The sequence below is a fragment of the Artemia franciscana genome, chromosome 2 (assembly GCF_032884065.1).
Source record: "Artemia franciscana chromosome 2, ASM3288406v1, whole genome shotgun sequence".
Lineage (NCBI taxonomy): Eukaryota > Metazoa > Arthropoda > Branchiopoda > Anostraca > Artemiidae > Artemia > Artemia franciscana.
The window spans coordinates 53,859,599-53,885,405 of NC_088864.1; the positions used below are offsets into that span (position 1 = coordinate 53,859,599).

General features: G+C 35.6%; 1 protein-coding gene across 10 annotated transcripts in view; it reads left to right on the plus strand.

Moving 5' to 3' along the window:
* The window catches only part of LOC136043700 (NADP-dependent malic enzyme-like), a 170,588-nt gene that overhangs the window by 23,988 nt on the left and 120,793 nt on the right, over positions 1-25,807 (plus strand). For 2 of the 10 annotated variants that reach the window (XM_065728649.1, XM_065728627.1), the window contains exon 1: positions 12,635-12,773. The exons of 5 other annotated variants lie outside the window; for them this stretch is intronic. Coding sequence is in view for 2 of the 5 variants with exons in the window: in XM_065728612.1 (XP_065584684.1) it covers positions 15,194-15,219 (26 nt within the window). In the remaining 3 variants the exon portion in view is untranslated. Of the gene's footprint in view, positions 1-12,614; positions 12,774-15,059; positions 15,220-25,807 lie in introns of those variants that run through there. 3 more of the 10 variants (XM_065728612.1, XM_065728605.1, XM_065728641.1) reach the window with 2 other exon arrangements.

Sequence of the window (25,807 nt, forward strand, 5' to 3'; positions counted from 1 at the left end):
GTCCTAGATACATGATTGACATAACCGGAACGGATCTGCTCTCTTTGGGGTAGTTGGGGGGGGGGGTAATTCTGAAAAAAACGAGGTATGTTTAATTTACGAACGGGTGATCGGATCTCAGTGAAATTTGATATTTAGAAGGATATCGTGTCTCTTATTTTAAATGTTTAAAATTATTTTAAAAGCTCTTATTTTAAATCCTGACCAGATCTGGTGACATTGGGGGGGGGGAGTTGGGAGGGGAAACCTAAAACTTGGAAAACACTTAGAGTGGAGGGATCAGGATGAAACTTGGTGGAAAAAAAGCACAAATCCTAGATACATGATTGACATAACCGGAACGGATTCGCTCTTTTTGGGGTAGTTGGGGGGGGGGGTTAATTATGAAAAATTAGAAAAAGCGAGGTATTTTTAACTTACGAACGGGTGATCGGATCTCAATGAAATCTGATATTCAGAAGGATATCGTGTCTCAAAGCTCTTGTTTTAAGTTCCGACCGGATATGGTGACATTGGGGGGAGTTTGGGGTGGGGGAACCTAAAATTATGGAAAACGCTTAGATTGGAGAGATCGGGATGAAACTTGGTGGGAAAAATAAGCAGAAGTCTTAGATACGTGATTTACACGATTGGAACGGATCCGCTCTATTGGGGGGGGGGGTTAATTCTGAAAAAATAGAAAAAATGACGTATTATTAACTTACGAAGAAGTGATCGGATCTTCATGAAACTTCATATTTAGAAGGACCTCGTAACTCAGATCTCTTATTTTAAATCTCAACCGGATCCAGCGTAATCGGGGGGGGGGGGGGGGGTAATTCTGAAAAATTAGAAAAAATGACGTATTTTTAACTTACGAAGAAGTGATCGGATCTTCATGAAACTTCATATTTAGAAGGACCTCGTAACTCAGATCTCTTATTTTAAATCTCAACCGGATCCAGTGTAATTGCGGGGGGGCAATTGGGGAGAACCGGAAATCTTAGACAATACTTAAAGCGGTGAGATCAGGATGAAACTGGATGGGAAGAATAAAAACCTGTCTAAGATACGTGACTGACATAACGAGAACGGACTCTCTTTGGGGTAGTTAGGAGGGGGGGGGGTTAATTTTGAAAAACTAAAAAAATGAGGTACTTTTAACTTATGAACGGGTGATTGGATCTCAATGAAATTTGATATATAGAAGGATATCGTGTCTCATAGCTCTTATTTTAAATCCCGACCGGATCTGGTGACATTGGGGGGAGTTGGGAGGGGGAAACCTAAAACTTGGAAAACACTTAGAGTGGAGGGATCGGGATGAAACTTGGCGGGAAAAATAAGCACAAGTCCTAGATACATGATTGACATAACCGGAACAGATATGTTTTCTTTGGGGTAGTTTGGGGGGGGGGTTAATTCTGAAAAATTAGAAAAAAATGAGGTATTTTTAACTTACGAACAGATGATCGGATCTTCAATGAAATTTGATATTTAGAAGGATATCGTGTCTCAAAGCTCTTATTTTAAGTCGCGACCAGATGTGGTAACATTGGGGGAGTTTGGGGTGGGGGAAGCCAAAATAATGGAAAACGCTTAGATTGGAGGGATCGGGATGAAACTTGGTGGGAAAAATAAGCAGAAGTCTTAGATACGTTATTTACATAATTGGAACGGATCTGCTGTATTTGGGGGGGGGGGTTAATTCTGAAAAATTTGAAAAAATGACGTATTTTCAACTTACGAAGGAGTGATCGGATCTTAATGAAATTTCATATTTAGAATGACTTCGTAACTCAGATCTCTTATTTTAAATCTCGATCCAGCGTAATTGGGTGGGGGGGGGCAGTTGGGGGGGGGTACCGAAAATCTTTGAAAATACTTAAAGCGGTGAGATCAGGATGAAACTAGATGGGAAGAATAAAAACCTGTCTAAGGTACGTGACTGACATAACCGGACCGGATCTGCTCTCTTTGGTGGAGCTGGGGAGGGGGTAATTTTGAAAATTGAGGTTTTTGTAACTTACGAAAGGGTGACCAGATCTTAATGAAATTTGATATTTAGAAGGAATCCATATCTCAGAGCTTTTATTTCAAATCCCGACCAGATCTTTTGATATGGGGGGGGGAGTTGGAGGGGAAAATCTTGGAAAACACTTGGAGTGGAGGAATCGGGATGAAGCTTGGTGGATAGAATAAGCAAATGTCCTTGATACGTTATTGACGGAACCGTACTGGATTCTTTCTCTTTGGGGGAGTTGGGGTAAAGGGTTCGGTGATTTGGCGAGTTTGGTGCTTCTGGACGTGCTAGGACGATGAAAATTGGTAGGCGTGTCAGGAAGCTGCACAAATTGACTTGGTAAAGTCGTTTTCCCAGATTGGAGCATCTGGGGGGCTAAAGGGAGACGAAAAAATAGAAAAAATTAGGTATTTATAACATACGACTGAGTGATCGGATCTTTAGAAGGACATCGTGATATTTAGATCATTGATATTTAGAAGGACATTGTGACTCAGAGCTCTTATTTTAAGTCCTGATCGGCATTAAGCCTCTTATATTCCTTTTAAATCAATCTATTGATTCATAGAATTTTGTTAGAGCTCATAACGTATGATCTCTTGGCTCTTAGCTCTTCATGCCTCGTCACAAGTGCCATATGAGCTCTTAGTTCTTGTTCTTAGACTTGTTGCATTTGGTGGGTAACGCTGAACTTAATGAATCTTATATATTTTAAATCAGCATAAAAAGTCAATTCTTTTGGTGTATCTATATGTTCTAGAAATTCTGTTTTTTAGAGTTTCAGTAACTATTGAGTCGAGTCACTCCTTACTTACAGTTCTACCACGAGTTGTTTGTAACAGCATTATAAGAAATGGGTAAATTTCGTAAATTGTAGCTCTTTCCCCAGGGGCTTTGGAGTCAAGTTATCCCCAAAGTCATAGTTACTGGACCTTTCAACTATGCTGAACAAAATGGCTATTTCAAAATTTTGATCAGGTGAATTTGTGTAAAAAGGTCGTAGGAGGGGGGCTAACTGCCCTTTAATGTTTTCCTCACTTAAAAACGGCACTAGAACTTTTGGTTTCCATTCTGATGAGACCTCTTCCCATCTTCTAGCCCCTAAAGTAGAACTTTGTTATGAATGGGGCTTGAAATGTAAATATGACAGGTAAGATGCTATCATAATACTTGACTAAGCAAATCTCCAAGGAAATCTATTACTCTGTTTTTGTTTTGTTTTTTTTTATCGCTCTCATCTACAAATATTGGGAATTTTATATGTTTTCAAACAGTTCGAGCTAACAAACTTTAAGTAAGGAGTGACTTGGCTCAATAGTAACCGAAACTCTGAAAAACGGAATTTTAATGTCAATACAAAGATCAAAAGAATAAGCTTATTATGCTGATTGCAAATAAATAAGATTCATCAAGTTTAGTGTTACCCATCAAATGTTACGATCCTGAGGAAATTTGCCCGATTTTTGAACCTGTGGGGGGGGTACCTCATAAGATTTGAAATCTTAATGAAAATCTCACCTTCAGATTCAGCGTACCAGAGAACCCTAATGTAGAAGTTTTAAGCTCCTATCTACAAAAATGTGGAATTTCGCTATTTTTGCCAGAAGACAGATCACGGACGCGTGTTTATTTTCTATTTTTTTTTCAGGTGTGATTGTATCAAAATAATGGTCATAGAATATTGGGAGAGGGTGCATTCAAACAGATATTAACAGTTCTAGCGGCCTTTTTAAGTTTTCAGCGATGATAGAACTGTATATAAGGAATTTGACGGGGGGGGGGGTGCACTTTACGTTGGATGAAATTTTGAAGGAGGAGCTTTCCGTGGGGGTAGGGGTATTTATAATAGAGAATGAGCCATATTTACCGGCATTATTTGGAAAGCGAACCGAAATTACTCCATATATGAAGGGCTATCCCCTCTTCAATACCTTGCTCTTTACGCTAAAGTTCGACTGTTTGTCTAATATTTTTAGAGCGTCTACTGAAACACGGGGGTCGTTTATTTAGAATAGGAAGCTTTTTTAAAAGTGCTTTAGCGTTAAGAGCAAGGTATTGAGGAGGGGGCAACCTTCATACACGGAATAAATCTGCTAAAATTAATATAACATTTTGTTTTCCCTAAAAGTCATTACATAGTGATGAAAATTACACCATCAGATTGATCGTGTCAGAAAACCCTATTGTAAAGGTTTCAAGCTCCTATCTGCAAAAAGTGGAATTTTATAATTATTGCCAGAAGAAAGATCACGGATACGTGTTTTTCCCCTGGGGTGATCGTATCAACCCAGTGTTCCTAGAATGTCGCAAGAGGGCTCAGTCGAACGGAAACTAAAAATTCTAGTTCTCTTTTTGGTGGCCAAAAACTAAAGGGCAACTAGGCCCCCTCCCACGTTCATTCTTTCCCAGAGTCACCCGATCCAAATTTTGAGATAACCATTTTGTTCAGCATAATCGAACAATCCAATGAATATGTCTTTGAGGATGACTTAATCCTCCACAATCCCGGGGGAAGGGCTACAAGTTGTGAATTTTGCCCATTTAATTTTGCACATAGGCAGTTTTGCACATAGGCATTAGTATTGTTTGTTGGGAAGTATACGGACGTTTTCAGGGAGATTTTTTATGGGGGGGGGGCTTCGGGACGATAAGGCTATGTGGGAGGATATTTCCATGGAGAAATTTTTCATGGTGGAAGGGAATTTTCCATGAAACGGGTGCCAGATTTCCTGGCATTATTTGAAAAACGATCAGAAATTAAATTCAAAAGCAAGTTTTTTCAACTGAAAGTAAGGAACAGCATTACAACTTAAAACGAACAGAAATCATTAAGTACATGAAGGGGTTACCCCCTCCATAATATTTCGCTCTTTACGCTAAAGTTCGAATTTTGTCCCAAATCTTTAAGAATGACTCCTTAATCATAAAGGTCGTATACTTAAAATAATAAGCTCTTTTAAAAGTTCTAAAAAAAACTAGCTTAAAGAGCGATGTATTGAGGAGGGGGTAACCTCCTCATACACGTAATAGTTTCTGTTCATTTTAAGTTTTCATGTTGCTGCTTACTTCCAGTTGAAAAAACTTGTTTTTTTTTTAATTTAATTTCAGATCGTTTTTTTTAATAATGCTGAAAAATCCGGCTCCTTTCTATGTAAAATTCCCTTCCCCCATAAGAAAATTTCTCCATGTAAAGATCCTCCCACGCAACCTCCCCCTACCCTTCACCAGAAAAATCCTCTCTGGAAGCGCCTATATCAATACAATACAATGTAATGTGCAAGGTTCATAGCTTGCAGCCCATCCCCTTGGGACTGTTGGGGGTTAAATCCTCCTCAAAGACATAGTTATTATACTTTTTTGACTATGACGAACAAAGTGGCTAACTAAAAATTTTGATTGGTTGACTTCGGGAAAAACGAGCGTAGGGGGGAGGGGGCTAGCTGTCCTCTAATGTTTTTGGTTACTTAAAAAGGGCACTAGAATTTTGTATTTTCCGTTTGACTGAGCGCTCTTAAGATATTCTAGGAACACTGGGTCGATCATCCCTGGAAAAAAAAACAATACACAAATAAACGCATATCTGTGATCTTCCTTCTGGCAAAAAATGAAAAATATCACATTTTTTATATAGGAGCTTGAACACTCTACAGGACGGGTCTCTGGTATGTTGAATCTGATGGTGTGATTTTCATTAAGATCTTGATGTTTTGTGAGTGTTTCCCCCATTTTTCAAAAATGTGGAAGTTTTCTCAGGCTCGTAGCTTTTGATTGATGTCATTAAATTTGGTGAATTTTACATGTTTTGAATAAGCATCAAAATTTGATTCTTTTAATGCATCTATTGATGTCTAGACTCTGATTTTTAGAGTTTGGTTATTATTGAGCCATATCGCTCCTTACGTAGCCTGCAGTTCGTTACCACGAACTTTTTGATTTCGCGTTACGCCAGTTTATGTAATGTTAAGGAAAATTCAATAACCGAAAGTCAATAGCAGCAACGAAATGAAATTTCTGGTTGATCAATAAATTAATTTTGAAAGTAAATTAGCAAATGTCTTTTAGAAAGCCTTTCATGCATGATCAGGGCTTTAATAACCATCTCCGTTCTATATTGATTTTTGATTTTTGAATAGTTTACGTGCGATGATGTGACGATTTTAGACGATTAAAATGATTATTTTGAAATTTTTACATTAGCCTTAACACTTAACATAGGGATAGAAAATTACACTGTTACACTTAACACTGTTACACTTAACATAGCTTATGTTAAGTGTAATAGGTTGTTAACTTAACAACGTTGTTAAGTTGTTAAGTTGTTAACTTAACAACTTGGGATAGAAAATTACGTTAGTATTGCGGAAGCCCCTTAACTCCAAATAACTTTATAAAATTAAAATGGTCCAGTGGTTTAACTTCCTGAAGATATAGAAGGGGCCCCAGGAGGTTCAGACTCAGACTCCAATACATTGTCGAGACCAAGCAAGACCACGATGACGACCCTACTTCTTTTCTCTGCGATAGCACAAACGAGGAATTTATCTAAATTTTTTAAATCCGAAAATTTCTGAATATTGGTTTGGAGGGGGGGGGGTCTGGGAGGTCCTATGTGAAAATGTATCACTGTTTCTGCCATGCGTTAAGCAGACAATCCATCTGTAAGAGTTTCCTTGTTTAATTGCCACCACTTTTTATAGCACTTGGTATTAGCCAAGTGACATATAGCAATCGCAAATTCTGTCGGCCTGTCTGTTGGTCTGTCGGTCCCGGTTTTGATACTTTAGGCACTTCCAGGTAAGCCAGGACGATGAAATTTGGCAGGCGTATCAGGGACTGGACCAGATTAAATTAAAAACAGTCGTTTTCGCGATTTGACCATCTGGGGTGGGGGAGTGGGGGACCGGTTAATTCGAAAAAAATAGAAAAAATGAAGTATTTTTAACTTACAAACTGTTGATCAGATCTTAATGAAATTTGATGTTTGGAAGGATATCGTGTCTCAGAGCTGTTATTTTAAATCCCGACCGGATCTGGTGACATTGGGTGGAGTTGGGAGGGGGAAACCTAAAATCTTGGAAAACACTTAGAGTGGAGGGATCGGAATGAAACTTGGTGGTAAAAATAAGCACAAGTCCTAGACACATGATTGACATAACCTGAACGGATCCGCTCTCTTTGGGGTAGTTGGGGGAGGGGGGGGGGGTTAATTCTGAAAAATTAGAAAAAATGAGGTATTTTTAACTTACGAATGGGTGATCGGATCTCATTGAAATTTGATATATAGAAGGATATCGTGTCTCAAAGCTCTTATTTTAAATCCCGACCGGATCTGGTTACATTGGGGGGATTTTTATCTTGGGGGGGGGGCCTAAAATCACGGAAAACGCTTAGAGTGGAGGGATCGGGATAAAAATTGGTGGGAAAAATAAGCAGACGTCTTGGAGACGTGATTGACATAATTGGAACGGGTCCGGTCTATTGGGGGGAGGGTTAATTCTGAAAAATTAGAAAAAAAAACTATTTTTAACTTACGAAGGAGTGATCGGATCTTCATGAAACTTCATATTTAGAAGGACCTCGTAATTCAAATCTCTTATTTTAAATTATCAACCGGATCCAGCGTCATTGGGGGGGGGGGGTAGTTTGGGGGGACCGGAAATCTTAGAAAATACTTAAAGTGGAGAGGTCAGGTTGAAACTGGATGGGAAGAATAAAAACCTGTCTAAGATACGTGACTGACATAATCAGACCGGATCTGCTCTCTTTGGTGGAGTTTGGGGGGGGGGTAATTCGGAAAAATGAGGTATTTTGTAACTTACGAACGGGTGACCAGATCTTAATGAAATTAGATATTTAGAAGGATATTGTGCTTTAAAGCTTTAATTTTAAATTCCGACCAGATTCTGTGACATTGGGGGGAGTTGGAAGGGGGAACCGGAATTCTCGGAAAACTTGAAAATTGGGGTATTTTTATCTTACGAATAGGTGATCGGATCTTAATAAAACTTGATATACATAGAAGGATTTTATGTCACAGATTCTCCATTTTCGACTCAAATTGGATCTGGGGACATAGGGGTTCGGAGGAGGGAAACAGAAATCTTGAAGGAATCAGGAAAACGCTTATAGTGGAGAGATCGGGATGAAACTTGATGGGAGGAATAAGCACAAGTTCTAGATACGTGATTGGTATAATTAGAACGGATCCGTTCTCTTTGGAGGAGCTAGGAGGTGTGTGTTAATTTTGAGAAATTATAAAAATTGAGGTATTTTTAACTTACGAACGGGTGACCGGATCTGAATGAAATGTGATATTTAGAAGGAATTTATGTCTCAGAGCTCCTATGTCAAATTCCGACCAGATCTGTATACATTGGGGGGAGCTGTAGGGGGAAATCTTGGAAAACGCTTGGAGTGGAGGAATCGGGATGAAGCTTGGTGGATAGAATAAGCAAGTGTCCTTGATACGTGATTGACGTAACCGTACTGGATTCGCTTTCTTTGGGGGAGTTGGGGGGAGGGATTCAGTGATTTGGCGGGTTTGGTGATTCTGGACGTGCTAGGACGATGGAAATTTGTAGGCGTGTCAGGGAGCTGCACAAATTGACTTGGTAAAGTCATTTTTTCAGATTCGACCATCTGGGGGGCTAAAGCGAGAGGAAAAATTAGAAAAAATGAGGTATTTATAACTTACGAGTGGGCGATCGGATCTTAATGAATTTTGATATTTAGAAGGACATCGTGACTCAGAGCTCTTATTTTAAATCCTGACCGGCATTAAGCCTCTGGTTTTCCTTTTAAATCAATCTATTGATTCTTAGAATTTTGTTAGAGCTCATACCATATGAGCTGTTGGCTCTCAGCTCTTCTTGCCTCGTCACAAGTGCCATATGAGCTCTTAGCTCTTGTTATTTCTTTCTTCCAAAAACTAGTGAAATTTATTATCCCTGGAAAGTGAAATTTAAGGAACAGAGACTACTCCATTTTTAATGACTGTCCTATAAACAGTTCCTTTTTGGAATTATATTCAATTTTAGCATCAATCAAGACTGTTCAGTTGGAAAATAAACATTTAGAAAATAATTCAACAAGAAAAAGAAAGTCAAAATTCAGAGATTAAACATTTCTGCCAATTTGGGGTGATCAACACAAAGTCAACTATCCATAAAAAGGGGTTTGATTTATGAGATTGAAGAAAAAACCTTGGAAAAATTTAAACACTTATGAAAGAAATAAAACAGGATAACAAAATTCAGAGGGACTAACCAGTAATCTAGAATGATCAATACAAAGATAACATCCATAAAAAAAAAACACTTCAAATTTTAAGAATTTTTCCCCCAAAAAATGCTTTCGTTGACGAAGGGTGCATTAAGCACTAGATTGTAAATGCAACGCAGGTTACAGGAACTATAATTTTCATTGATATTCATTCTAACACTCAAAAATTTAGAATTCAAATTGAAAATGAAAAAAAAGCAATGTGCCTCGTTCTTTACAAGCTGATGCCGTGCCAAAGAATGTTATATTAAGAAAATGTCAATGGATATAATACAGAAATTGCGGGAACTGCAGGGTAGACCTGAGCCCTCCCTCCTGAGCTACCAAAAGAGTATGGCCTGGGATTTAAAAATTTAAATCCAAATTGAAAGTGAAAAAAAAGCAATGTGCCTGGTTCTTTACAAGCTGATACCGTTTCGGAGTGTTATAATGAAAAAAGAAATCACCAATGCAGCAGAACAAACACAAAAGTAAACACACAGTATAAAAAAAAAAAAACAAAAAAAACGTATAAACAAAAAAGAAAGAGAAAAGGAGAAAGGAAGACTGTTTTCCTGCTTTAGTAATTAATATAGATCAGTACTTGAATGAGGCCTTAACCCTACTCATCCATCCAATTACATAGGTCAAACAGCATAGCCATACACAATCAACCATAAAGAATAACCCATGGACAGGCAGTCGTGTCGTAAGCAAGTATAAGTCGTCATTTACCAAATATTAAAAACAATAAAAAAGACAAATAATTCAGAGGCGACCACCCAACACAGGGGCTCATCTGGAGAATACACAATTGCCTATAGGGTTTCGACAATGTCAAAGGATATAATGCAGAAATTTTGGGAACTACAGGGTAGACCTGAGCCCTCCCTCCTGAGCTACCAAAATAATATGGCCTGAGAGCCAGGCCATATTCTGTCCTGATTTACTTCTGAATCGATCTAACAGGTGCAGCTCTGGCAACGTTTTTCAGCCATTCATCTATTGTCGTGGACGGCTATCATGTTTTACTAATATCATTACCAGGCTGTTATTGGCAATAGTATTGCCAATATACGGGATCATTTTAGCCACCATAGTGTGGCGCGTATGAGCTCAACTTATTTTTAATGATTTAGTTTTTGATTGATGAAACAGTTCGTGGTAACGAACTGTAAGTAAGGAGCGACTTGACTCAATAGTAACCGAAACTGAAAGTAAACGAAACAGATCAAAAGAATCAGCTTATTATGCTAATTCCAAATATACAAGTTTAGTTTTACCTATCAAAAGTTACGAGCCTGAGAAAACTTGCCTGATTTTTCAAATAGGGGAGACGCCCCCTGAAATTCAAGGAATCCTAATGAAATACACAAATATACAGATTCGGCATACCAGAGAACCCTAAAAAGTGTAGAGAGAAGTTTTAGAGTCTTTACCAGAGAAGTTTCAAGTTTGACAGTTGATCTTAATTTTTAAGAGCGGCAACTGAAACACTGGCGCCGTCTTATTAGAATAGAAAGCTTTTTTTATGGCACTTGGTATTAACCAAGTGAAATATAGCAGTCACAAATTCTGTCGATCTGACGGTCTGTCTGTCGGTCCCGGTTTTGCTACTTTAGGCACTTCCAGGTAAGCTAGGACGATGAAATTTGGCAGGCATATCAGGGACCGGACCAGATTAAATTAGAAATAGTCTTTTTCTTGATTTGACCATCTGGGGGGGAGTGGGGGGGCCGTTAATTCGGAAAAAATAGAAAAAAATGAGGTATTTTTAACTTACGAACGGGTGATTGGATCTCAATGAAATTTGATATTTAGAAGGATATCGTGTCTCAAAGCTTTCAATTTAAATCCCGATCGGATTTGGTGACATTGGGGGGAGTTTTGGATGAGGGAACCTAAAATCACGGAAAACGCTTAGATTGGAGGGATCGGGATGAAACTTGGTGGGAAAAATAAGCAGAAGTCTTAGATACGTGATTTATATAATTGGAATGGATCCACTCTATTGGGGGGGGGGGGTAATTCTGAAAAATTAGAAAAAAATGACGTATTTTTAAGTTACGAAGGAGTGATCAGATCTTCATGAAACTTCATATTTAGAAAGACCTCGAAACTCGAATCTCTTATTTTAAATCTCAACCGTATCTAGCGTCATTGGGGGGGGGGAGCGGAAATCTTAGAACATACTTGAAGCGGAGAGATCAGGATGAAACTGGATGGGAAGAATAAAAACCTGTCTAAGATACGTGACTGACATAACCGGACCGGATATGCTCTCTTTGGAGGAGTGGGGGAGGGGTAATTTGGAAAAATGAGGTATTTGTAACTTACGAAAGGGTGACCAGATCTTAATAAAATTTAGAATGATCTTGTGCTTTAATGCTCTAATTTTAAATTCTGGCCATATCCTGTGACATTGGGGGGAGTTGGAGGGGGAAACCGGAATTCTTGGAAAACGTGAAAATTGGGGTATTTTTATCTTACGAATAGGTGATCGGATCTTAATGAAATTTGATATTTAGAAGGAATTCATGTCTCATAGCTCTTGTTTCAAATCCCGACCAGATCTTTTGACATCGGGGGGAATTGGAGGGGGAAATCTTGGAAAACACTTGGAGTGGAGGAATCGGGTTGAAGTTTTGCGGATAGAATAAGCAAATGTCCTTGATACGTGATTGACGTAACCGTACCGGATTCGCTCTCTTTGGGGGAGTTGGGGGGAGGGGTTAAGTGATTTGGCGAGTTTGGTGCTTCTGGACGTGCTAGGACGATGAAAATTGGTAGGCGTGTCAGGGAACTGCACAAATTGACTTGATAAAGTCGTTTTCCCAGATTCGACCATTTGGGGGGCTAAAGGGAGAGGAAAAATTAGAAAAAATGAGGTGTTTATAACTTACGAGTGGGTGATCGGATCTTAATGAATTTTGATATTTAGAAGGACATCGTGACTCAGAGCTCTTATTTTAAATCCTGACCGGCATTAAGCCTCTGATTTTCCTTTTAAATCAATCTATTGATTCTTAGAATTTTGTTAGAGCTCATACCATATGAGCTCTTGGCTCTTAGCTCTTCTTGCCTCGTCACAAGTGCCATATAAATTCTTAGCTCTTGCTAAAAGTAGTAAAGGCTTTAGCGTAAAGAGCAAGGTACTGTGCAGGCAACTTCTCATATACGGAGTGATTTCGGTTCGTTTTATGTTGCTCCTTACTTTCAGCTGAAGCTTAAAAAAACTTTTTTATTTAATCTTATAAAGGTGTGATAATTTAAACCAATCAAATTTCTCTGACGCCACGTTCGGAATCTCTTTAATACTAAATGAGAACTGGTTTTCACCTTTTTTTTTCTCTCTTGCGACAGAATATGTAAGAAACAGGAATCATCACTAGTATTAGGCTTGGACAGGCTAATAGACAGTAATTATATATTTTTTTTTTTTTTGTGTGTGACGCAACAAAGGCGATTTTGTCAGTTGAATAATAAGCTGCTGCAGCTTTTTTACGTGAAAGTGAGTAGAATTTTAATATCATATATGTTTATACAATCCAAAGCTATAGAATATGTGCTTGGATTGTTCTTAATATACGAAAACTTTAGTTTTCAACCGTTAAGACTTAACCTAGGAAGACCCTGAATTTCTTAGATTGTTATCCGTTTCCCGGTTAAGTTTGCTTATAGGCCTAGGTCAGAAATCAGATAGGAAACAAACACATTCAGTTTTATGTCCAAAAGTATGCGCCTGTGCTCCATAATCAGTACTGGCGCTATCTTCCTCCCCTTTGTGATGGGGCCATATAGCCCTCAGCAATACATAAAAGTTTGTTGATTCTTCTTTATAGATTGGCTCTATTTAGCATCGTGAACCAATCCTTGACGCTGTTAGGGGGGAAGGGGCTAGGGCTCAATTCTAAGAGCATTGAAGATTGTAGGCAATTTGGAAATAAAATTGAAGGGGTAATCTGAGTTCTTACCCTCTTTGGAAAAATGAAACTTTGTGCCGTCTTTTCTCACAATTACCATGTTTCTCATACAATTCGCAAGATTTATCCCTTCTGATTTGCTCCTCCATTTCCAAAAAATTGGTCTTCTGAAAATGTGAATATATTCCATTCTGGGGACTTTTACAGTCAAAGACCATGAGAAACATGAAACTAGTTTCTCGTACTTGTACCAGCAAGAAAATGTTTTCAATTCCGAGGGATGGGGGACGTACTGGGGCAACCGTTTCCCTAGATTAAAAAAAACACTTCTTTTTAATAAGAATTTAGATACTTACGTGGCATGGCGATCACATTTTGTTTATGATCTGTAATGAAACCGGTTTTCTGTGTTCACTCGGATGTAGTCAGCTTAGCCTGAGCAAGATAAAATACTATGCTGGTATATTTTAGTTAAATATTTAATATATATATATATATATATATATATATATATATATATATATATATATATATAGATGATTACGTGTTTAATATAATGTGGTCTGGGCGGCCTGCTTTTCATAATTCCTTCGCAAAATAAACGGTAAAATCCTACGAAAAATGTTTAATCCTTGTACAATGCTCAAAGTTCGTGTAATTCAATCATATATAAACTTATAATACAGCACGCTGTACTTAAAAACAGACAAACACAAAAGACAACGATGCAAAATAATTGTAATTCAAAATACAAAGGATATATAATAATTTGCAAATTGTAATTCAAAATACAATATAATAATTATATATATAATATAAATAAAAAAATAAATTATAAAAAAATACAATATATAATAATTTGCAACAACCTATGGCTGGTTGTAATGGTGAATAGAGACAGGTGACATTTTCTATGGGCCAGGGTGACTGCTCCTGCCAGAACCTGGTTTGCCGCCCCCCAGACCCCAGTTCCCAATCCCCACCTGAAACTTAGTTTCTTCAGAAATCATTTCAAAACTAAGATAAGCGTGCGTAATTTAAGCATCGACAGAAACGAGTCAGGTTTCTTGAGTATACCTTTACCTTTATGGTACTATATGGCTCATTTTTCATTGTTTACTGTCATTTTCAATTGATTTGGGAAACTTGGCTCCAACTTTTCCCCCCAGGATTTTGACGAGATGACGCTGCTGAATGGAGAGTGGTGGGGTAAGAACTGACAACGCCTTTTTGCTATGAATAATCTCCATTTTTGGGCAGGGTACTTACGTTCTATAGCGACCACACTTTTAACTGGATTGATAATGAAACCACTTTTCTGTGTCCAATCGGAGATAATCAGCTTAGCTTGAGCAAGATAAAGTACTATGGAGGTAGCTATATTTTAATTGATATTTAACATATAGGGGTGGTTAGGTATTTAATACAAAGAGTTCTGGGTGGCCTGCTTTCCATAATCTTCTGCTGTAGTTCCCATAATTTTGTTACTAAGGTATTGTATTTTCGTCATATTTTCGTATATTTCATTATGATTAACCCAACTTCACTTCTTGTGTGTGGTAGTTATAACACATAAATACCAGAATTTATTAGCGATATGTGGAAAAATAGTAATTTCTTTTCCTTTAGATTTTGAGAAAAAAAAATTATATTTTCAGCAAAAAAAAATCTTAAATAATGCTTGCCCCTTACATTTTCGTGACGGGTCCAATTTTATTCTGGGTCACGACTTTCGCGTATTTGCGCAATGGTTTTAGTCTTTTCTTCAAGCTATTAAATTTTCCGCTCGAACAACATGTCGTCATGAAAAGGTGATGACGCCCACTTTTTTCCTGGACAAGTTTCCGTTTTCCATCTCTTAGCCGGGATTCAATTCCTATGCGCAGTGGTTATTGAACCAAGGCCAATTTATCATTGACTATTTTATATTAGCGCAAGGCACATTATTATTAGTAGTTTTCTTCTTTCTATTTGTCTTGACAACTTTTATATTTGTAAAAAACAGAACATGATAGGATTCACCAATTCTCTTGTGTAAGACTTTTCAAACTATTAGGCTACAAATCGTATCTACTTAATGAATTAAATTTGGTTTTGCTTGGACACTAATAAAAAATTATAATATTTTAAAGATACTAACTTTCCCTCAAAGACCCCACTAGATTTTCTAGAATACAGGTAGTAGGCTATCTAATGGGAACCGAATTGTCATTTTGGTGAGAGCAAAACCCAAGAATCTACACACAAGGGCAGAGCTGTTCAAGGGGAGTGACCTTGACAAGCTGACCTGAGAACCGTGGCTGGGAGGGGGTGTCTTAGCTGGGGATTGTCCACTCTGATCAAGTTTTTCACTTTAATTCGGCTTTTGTGCTTATATTTGAGTTAGAAGGGGGCGCTGTAACTCATTTTACCCCGGGTCCCAACAACCCTAGGAACAGCTCTGCTCAAGGGGTAAGAGAGTAGAAAAACCCTATTGCATAATTTATAATAAATAATTATCTATATGACAAGATAGGAGTCCTTGAGATATGGAAGTGAGGTGGACCCCAATGACCTTCCTGCAGATGGCATTTCCACTGAATGTTAGGTTGACTTATAAGTGTAATTCCAAATAAGCTATGCATTAATTTTTTTTTCTTTGGTGCCGTACTTTTCTAATACAACTGTTTAAGCCTGGGGATAGTCCTAAGTTTTTAAGCTCTGCTAAGTACTAAACATAAATATATCCGATACAACACATATTAGCGACTCTTTTTGATACAAAGGTGACACAAGAATTGAAGGTCACCTATACTACCTGCACAAGGTCACCTACATTGGAGTGTACTTGGAACCACATTCACCACTTGACATTTCAAAATTTTCTTTTTCTTTTCTTATTTTCTTATGATCGGAAAGAATTATACCCTTGATATATTCCGCAATGAACTTTCTTTTGTATTTATAAAGCTGTAACTAGCATATAAAATTGGATAAAATATGTTGATTGAAATTGTTATGTTTAATATCAATATAAATTTTATTACTAATAAATAGTTTAGGTGAAGATACTAGTTTTTTTCTGATTATTCGAGATAAGTTGAAGTTGAAAAGTTGTGCTTTACCAATTTTACTAAATTTTGCATAAAACTTGTACTTAAAAAAAAAAAAAAAAAAAAAACGCTCATGCTAGATATAGAATCGGTTATAAACTTAGTGAGCTGAAGTTCGCCAAAACCAGTTTCTTATTAGGGGAGGGGCTCGATAATCTTGTATTTGAAACGTATTTCTACGCCCGATAGATGAATAGCAAGGAAAATCATTTTTTTTGCACATGGGTAGCACTGATGTCTCCTTTTTTTTCTTTTTTTTACCATGGCTAGCAGGCTTTTACGATACCGAAAAGAGATGTTTAATGGCTCATTTAAAAGCTACTATCCATGTCTAAATGCTTTTCATAAATTTGTCTCGATAACGGCATCTATAAGTACCATATAGCATTAAAATGGCACTTCCTGGTGCCATTTCTCCAATGGAAAAGGTTGTAAGCTGACAAAAGGTACAGCTATGATATCTATGGTGGAGAACCCTTCAATGAAAGCTTAAAATCCCACTTCATGTATACTTCCCCTCCCAGTTCCCTTAGTAAGTTACATAACTCGTCTACTAACTAGCAGAATTAGCAGGCTACTATAACGTCGTAGAGAGATGCTTAATCGCTCCTCATATATCTACGTGCTTCTTGAAAATTTGCCTCAATAACACCATTTTAAAGTAGTATATGACATTAAAATGACACTTTCTTGGGCCATTTCTGAATTCGAAAAGCTGGAAAGCATAAAAAGTGTACCATTATAATCTCCAATTGCGAAAACCCTTAAATGATAGTGTTATATACTCTCCTTCCCCACTCCTTATGTTAAAAAAAGTTTTGGAAACAAATCTGCCTAAAGATAAATATTCTTTTAACTTCGATCTCGGACTAACAACTGTTATCTATGGTTACCTTAATTTCAAAGTTAATTTTTTTTTAACGAGCTTGAAACGCCGATATATCTTTTTTATTCTTTTTGTTTTTCCAGCACTGGCGGGCTACCAAAACATTGTCAAAAGCTACCCAAAAGCTCACTTGAAAGCTAATGCTTTCATCTATATCCTTAGTGTAAACTTCTGTTGACACCGCCTTTATAAGGTGGCATGCGCATCATCGGCTTTTTATTTCATTTTTGGAGAGGATACGATTTGGAACATGAGCAGGGTGCAATCTCACCGTGTGCTTAAAATCCCTCTCTTGGAGGTCGCCCGTCCCGGTCACCTTTGTAAGTGAAAATAAAAAGTGAGCATTGAAAAAAAATACTGACTGGTGAAAAAATACTTTCGCTCAAGTTCAAAGCATATGGAATAATGATAAACACTATTTATATTTACCTAAACAGTAAAAGTAAATTACGAAATCAAACGTTCTGGAAATTTTGATAACAGCTTGAAACCCTAAGGTCTGTAAGGTGCAATATCTAATCCTCGTACTGAGGATATCTTTCCCGATTTTAATGACCCAATTAGACCCCGACTCCCCTGCTTAGCTTCCTCGGCAGTTCCAACGTATTCATCGATCCATACCGTTGATGAGAGGTTCCAAAAAAAGTTTATCCCCTTTATTCTGGGACGCCTTAATAATTCATGAACTATGTCCTGCACCGAAATTAACTCATCCTTTAATTCTTTAATTGTAAATATTTCATTTTGACTGTTAATTTGACTTGATTTTAAGTGTTTTTTTGATTTTACAGTATTGGACTTAGAATATGAATTCGGTAATGTTTTTCTTCTAGCCTGTGATTTTGTTTTATCCCCCACCCTTTCTGTTTCTGTTTTTGCCATTAATCGCATAAAGTTCATTTTAGTTCTTGACTTGGATTTTTTTCTTTTGCGTTAAATTTTATTGACCATTTTTATGCTTAATTGGTGTATCTTCTACTTTTGTCCTGGTGTATTGATTGTTTCTTTGTTTTGCTTTTTCTTTTTGGGCATATGTAGCGAATTTGACTCCATTAGAGCTTGTGATAGCCTTTTGAAAATAAATAGTATCTTATATCAATTAATGTAATAGGTTTTGATAAGCGCTTTTGAACGCAATTCAATAATTACAATTGTCTATTGAAAGCTAAAAATAAATTGTAATTAACTTATTGAACGTGAGGCTAATTTTACAATTAAAAATTAATCTTTGATATTTTAAGTTCTGATAACAAATAAGGTTTCGATACTTTTATCTAAAAACTAACTAATAATTGTGTGAACTGTATAACATAACGAATCCGCATCGTTAAGATGCATATATATATATATATATATATATATATATATATATATATATATATATATATATATATATATATATATATATATATATATATATATATGTATATCGTTTCAATGGTTGGAGAAAAGTTGTTCCCGTAGAAAGCTGTAGAACTTAACTTTAGTACTTCTCCAGAATTGTGAAGACGTTAAACATCCCTTTCGATTTGAGTACAATGATTAGAGATGCACTGTAGAACTTATAAAATAATATTACAGCAACAAATTTTGGTTCCTTGACTACACTCATTTTGCGTTGTAAAATATCATGTAGTTACGATTGGGAGTCCAATAGCCAGAAGTACTAAAGATATTTCACTTTACCTGGGTGTTTACAGTAGAGTTGAACAATTAAGAAAGTGGAATAAAAATTCTGCTTCTGAATTAAAAAAAAAACAAAAAAAAACAATTTTCTCTTTTTATCAGAGACTATCTTTGATGAATGCCCAAAATCTAACGCTGAAAAGCGAGCAGCGGACAGAAATCGACTTTATAACTTAAAACTTAATATCTTTAAAAATTTATGAGAAAAATTCCATGCTTATATGTCAGGAAAATTTGTATTATTGAATTTTAAGTGCTGACTCTGGCTTCTGATGAGCCAGACGGTGGCTGATGAAGTATTAATCAGTATTTGATACCAAAAATCCCTTGCAGTGTTTTTTACCCAAGAAAGATGCCCCCCTAGTAATTATACCAGTATAATTTTAGCATGGATATTTGGAAATTGACTTCTGACATAATATTATTTATTATTCGTCACCAAAATATTTACCTCTATACTACACCGTTTTTGTCCCTGTAATATTTCCTATTTGGAAAGATACCGTGATAATTATATTACGATATTTTAAGTATGATAATGGCCAAAAAGGTGCTTGCTGAAATATTACTTTGCATTCAATGTCTATTAATTTACCCCATCTTATAATTCCTCAATGCTCATATTTCCCTCTAATATAAGATAACCTATAAAAAGACGCTCTGATTATCGTAATTATCAAACTAAGTTTTTTGTCAAGCTACTGTAGACAAAAGTACTATCCCCTCTTGGATACAGGAGGCCAGTACCCCTGTAACTACAGGAGGCCAGCGCCCTATTGGATATAGGAGGCCAGTACCCGTCTAACTACAGTTGGCCAATACCCCTCTAACTACAGGAGGCCAGTACCCCTGTAACTAAGGGATGCCAGTACCCCCATTACTGCGAGCGCATAGGTATCCCATCCCCCCGAATGCACTAGAATTTTCTTCAACTTAGATGATGTTACATGCTAATGGTCCTGAGCACTGATTATTGATTATAAATATTGATTATTGATTATAAATTATTCATAATTGATTATTAGTTTTTGGTAATTGACTATCGACTATTGATTATTGATTATCGATTATTGTTTATCTATTATTGATTTTTATATTTTTTAGGAGCCTAGAATTTTTGGGATTTGGAATTTTCTTGGACTTCAACTTAAACTTAGCTACTGGCTACTTAGCTACAAACTTGGCTACTGGGTAAATCCAAGTCTTTTAATTGGTAACTGAGTATCAAAAACTAATAAAAAAGGACTTTTGACAGAACAAACTCAGCTACTTTGTAAATTCCAACTCTTTTAATGGATGACTGACTATCAAAAATTAATAAAAAGCATTTTGCATTGAACAAACTCAACTACTTGGTAAATTCTAAGTCTTTTAATTGGTGACTGAATGAGAAATGAAAGTGGTATATGCATTCTCGTCAATATTTTCTTTTCTTTGTTAAAGGTAAACAGGTTTATTTTGTGTGTTAGTTCTTTTGTAATCAGGAGTGTGAGAGTCAATTTAAAATGCATAAATAAAAAAAAATAAAAAATCTTGTGAAGTCTTGCCACTTTAGAGTTCTTGATTAGTTCAGGTTAGGATATATTAAGTAACTGCTTTTAGGTTAGGTTTGTTTAGGCTAGGTTAGCGTGGCTTGCCATGCTAATCTAACCAAGAAGCTATGCGAAAGTGCTTTTTATTAATTTTTAAAACTCAGTCACCAATTCAAAGACTTGGAATTTACCAGGTAGTTGAGTTTGTTCTATGCAAAAGTAGTTTTTTGGCTCATATTTTGATACTTTTTATTACTTTTTAATTTTTCTGATAATTTTCGATAGCTACTCAGTCACCAACTAAAAGACTGGGAATTTACCAAGAAGCTGAGTTTGTTCTAGACACAAGTGATTTTTTTTTATTAATTTTAGATACTCAGTCACCAACTAAATGACTTGGAATGTACCATGTAGCTGAGTTCGTTCGATACAAAAGTGCTTTTTTTTACATTTTTTTGATACTCAGGGAATATTCCATGATTCAAGCTTCTTTCTAGCATGTAACATCATCTAAGTTCAAAAAATATTTTTTGTTCTTTTGGTACTCAGTCACCAATTAAAAGATTTTGAATTTACCAAGTAGTTGAGTTTGTTCTATGCCAAAATGTTTTTTTATTAATTTTTGATACTCAGTCACCAATCAAAAGACACGGAATTTACCAAGTAGCTGAGTTTTTTCTATACAAAAGTACTTTTTTAATTTAATTTTTTATACTCGCTCATCAATTAAAAGACTTGGAATTTACCATCTAGCTGAGTTTGTTCTATGCAAAATTGCCTTTTATCAATTTTTGATACTCTATCACAAATTAAAAGACCAGAAAATTACCAAGTAACTGATTTTGTTCTACTCAAAGGTGTTTTTTTTTATTAATTTTTGATACTCAGTCACCAATCAAAAGGCTTGGAATTTACCATGTAGCTGAGTTCTTTCTATGCAAAAGTGTTTTTCTTAATATTTGATACTCAGTTAACAATTAAAAGACTTAGAATTTACCAAGTAGCTGAGGTTTTTCTATGCAAAAGTAATTTTTATTAATTTTTGATATTCAGTCACCAATTAAAAGATTTGGAATTTACCGAGTAGTTGAGTTTGTTCTATTAAAAGTGTTTCTTTTTTTAATTTTTGATACTGATTCATCATTGAATGAATTGGAATTTACAAGTAGCTGAGTTTGTTCTATACAAAAGTGTGTTTTTTTATTAACTTTTGATGCTCAGGGTATATTCCATGATTCAAGCTTCTTTCTAGCATGTATCATCATCTAAGTTGAAAAAATTCCAAGTCCAAAAATAATTCTAAGTTCCAAAAATTTTTGAGTCATACAAAATTCTAAATCCCAAAAATTTTAGGTTAAAAAAAAATAACAAAAAAGTCTATAATCAATAATCGATATTCAATAATTAATAGTAGATAGTCAATATTCAATAACTGATACTCAATAACCAATAATCAATTGTGAATAATGGATAATCAATAATCAGTGCTCAGGACCCATTGCATTACAAAAACGAACTTGAGGACTGTCACAGAACTATTGTATTGCTTCACCGACAATATGAATGATTTCACAATATCAGATAACGCATGCCAAGGAATTCTCGGAAATCAGGCTATGGGCCCACTTGTATTCATTGTATTATTTCATCGGAGAACCTGAATGATTGCGCAATACAAGACAACATATCATTCTTGAAATTCTCGAAAACATGCCAAGAAAATCTCGGATCATGATATGGGCTCCCTTGTATTCGTTGTATTGTTTCACCGACAACAAGAATGGTTATGCTATACCAGATAACACATCATACTTGAAATTCTCGAAAACCGGTTTGCTTATTCTTGGAATAATGCTAAAGAAAGGTTCCCGGAAATGAATCACTGATAGCATTTACCAAAAATCCAACTACGATTGAGAAAATCGATTGCGCAATTAACTTGTTACGATATTGTGACGCTTAACATCAGTTGGCCGGCGTCCCAGAAACAGTAGCTTGATTTCTTTTGCATAATTTATAAGAACTTTAATGCGATTTTAAGAAATGGAAAAAAGTGCAAAGAACATTTTCAAAAAATAGTTGGGGGAGAGGAAGAAGATGGAGGGACGGGCTCTGGGGCCCAGGAGGGGGACTTAGTCCTGGATTGAAATTTGGGGATTCAGTTTCATCTGCAAGCCCGGTAATGAAAAACAGATGTGCTCAGGACCAGTAAATTACAAAAATGATACATGGTCGGTTGTAGTAATAATCAATTATCAATAATCAATCAGCTCGATAACATTCTAGTACAAAAAGATCCCTTCCAATTGTATATTAGAATCCATAGCAAAACTTCGTTTATTAGACATCATGTCACTTCGAACATCCTTAGTAAACTTTTTCAACTTCAAAGACTAACCTGCTTTCAAATTTTCCTTTTTTTAAACCCTAATAAATACTCTTGAATTCTGTTGTGTCTGTTGCAGTAGCAACTGACTGTAATTTCATCACGAGATGTAATTGTATGAATATGGTATTCACTTTTAACATTTATGATTACTAATTACTAGTCCTTGCTGAACTATTCCAAATGGTGTCTAAAAAAAGAACGACAGATTTGAAAAGCCCGTTATTTTTATTTGTGCTGTTGGCAATATTGTTTTTGCAGCTTTTATTATCACTGATCATTGAGGTTTTTTTTTAATACTGTGTTTTTGTTTTTCATGCTATTTGTTGGCGGTGTAAACTCGGTTTATAGTATATTCAAATCTGGCATTGTTTTTGAGACACCCTAGAGTTGTGTATTTTAGCAATTCGCTATTATCATTGGTTTCGCATTTAAGGCTGGGCATTTAAATGCCAAAAAGTTGATTCCATTGTATTTTCGGATTTAAAAAAATGCAATACAATCAACTTACCGTTGTTATTTTTATTTTTGCACGATGTTATAATTTAAAAAAAAATTAAGAAACCAATATTTGCTAAATCGAATTTTGCTAAAACTGTACGATAAACCTGATAAATTTCATTACACTGAAGAACAATTTGAAATAATTACTATGCAATGAGACAGATATCAAAGTAAAACTTGACACTATTTAATAGAAAGTGAGAGCTGAGTTCTAGTTTGATCTTTCGACTAAAATCTAACCTCTGTTATGAGAGGGGGCCCCTAGATTACTGTCAAAAGCCTATTTCTGAGGAAGGATTTTGGACCCCAAAAAACTTGGCTAAAATAAATAGCAAGGTTAATAGTTTTGCCTTTATATTGATTATATTTATTTTTAATTGATATAACCTCTGACGAAGGGAAAATTGGAGTAGGCGTGTGAAAATTTCTTTTTGATAGCCCATCTACTATACGGACTGGCAGAACCTATTTAACGAAACATGGAAGAATTCATTCAAGGAACACTAGCTACAGTCACGGGTGGATACGAAACTTGTGTTTGGGGGACCAAAGTATTGGACTCCCCAATTGGTATTTGCTGCTCCTCCACCCCTGTAATTGGTGTATCTTTCGGCCTTCTGGGAAACAAGTGCTCCTCTGACCTCCCCCCCCCCTAGATTCGCCTCTGGCCAAACCTATGGTATCGAGTATTCGTCCTCGATCGTATTTTTGTGAGAGAAGGGCTACAATACTGTCATCCATGAATATGAGAATGACTATTAAGAGGGTTTCAGTCGTGTATTATGATTTTTGTTTAATCCATGCTTCGAATTATATTATTTTTTGTTTCTTTTACGTAGTAAGCGATATTGTTAGCTTTAATGATGAACTTTGTAATTTTCCTCTCTTGTTTGGTCATTTTCTATTTTGCAAGTCCCAATCTTATCCCCCCTTCCCCTGTTTTTCTGGAGCGACAGATTGAGAGTGAGCATTTGCTGCCCTATTTTTTTGTCTCTTCTAGATTTCGAAAATTGTCTCTTTGATATTTTCGTTTATTAAAGAAAAAAAACCTCACCCTAGGTTTTGAAAAATAACTTCTTTTAATATTCATCAAAAAGGGAAATTGGATCCTTCCCCTACATTTTCGTAAATTAGTGCCCCTGCTGTCAGTTCCATGTATATACAGCATGTGAAATTGTGTTTCTGTATTACGTAGTATGCCTCTGGTAATGCCATCTTTATGTCTCTTATCCTATCTCCAGTGCACCTTCTTGTCTTGTGTCTCCTAATGTTCGTGAAGTTGTCCAATGAGCACTTCTTGGACCCACTTCATAAGAAGCATAGTAAATCACCTGAAATTTTAGACAGTTGTAGCGTTTTGCTACCTCTGTCTTTGGGCTTCAAGCAAAAAAAAAGAAACCATATACTTGCCCCTCCCCCTTTGAGTTACTGTAATAGATTCACAGCAATAGTTTAAGCAAAATACATGAATGATTACAAAATAACAAATCTTTGACATTTAGCCTAAAGCCCTGATTTGACGTAAATTCAAAATAGGACCCATAAAATGTAAAACAATTGTTTAAAACGCATTGACATTTCAATCGTCAAATGGGGGGAATAGAAGTGTGCAGATCTATTTTTCCCAGGTATTTTGATGATCTGATGAGTTTTCAGTAGAACTAATAGGAACCTTTTTATTCTTGTAGTCTGGAGTTAAAATCAGTGAATTTCTGTTTCACAAAAAAAGAGAAAAGAACTGATACGCATTGGTGGGTATTGAACTATTGGGCATTGATGGGTTTTGAACTGATACGTATTGATGGGTAAAACAAACCGTACAACATCAAGAGCATGTATATATCTTTAAGCTTGGAAATACGAAAACTCATTCTTTTATTTACTTTTGATTAAAGTAAATTAATCTTAATGTCTTTATTTCTAGAAGTATTTGTCTTTTGGTGTATGTCATTGCTCTTTTGACCTTTCGATTAACAGGATTTTAGAAAATCGAACGATTGATAAGAATTTATTTCTTTTCAGTTTTGGGAACTTTTGTCAATGCTTTTCCTCCTTGTTACTAACCAAAACACTTGATCTGTTGTTGGTTAAGGTTTTAGAAAAATAATTGATAAAATCTTGGATATAAATTTGTAGTTAGAACAATTCTAGGCAAGCAAATATGTGGAAACTACATCTTCGTTTATTTTATAATTGATTTGATTAATTTGTTTAATCTAAGAACTACATAATTCTATAACAAAATCGAATTAAATCTTTAAGTTGTCCCTGGGTATAGCCTGGGAATTCCTAGATGACGAAATTCCCATTTGAAATTGAAGGAATATATATATATATACATATATATATATATATATATATATATATATATATATATATATATATATATATATATATATATATATATATATATATATATATATATATATATATATATATATATATATATATATATATATATATATATATATATATATATATATATATATATATATATATATATATATATATATATATATATATATATATATATATA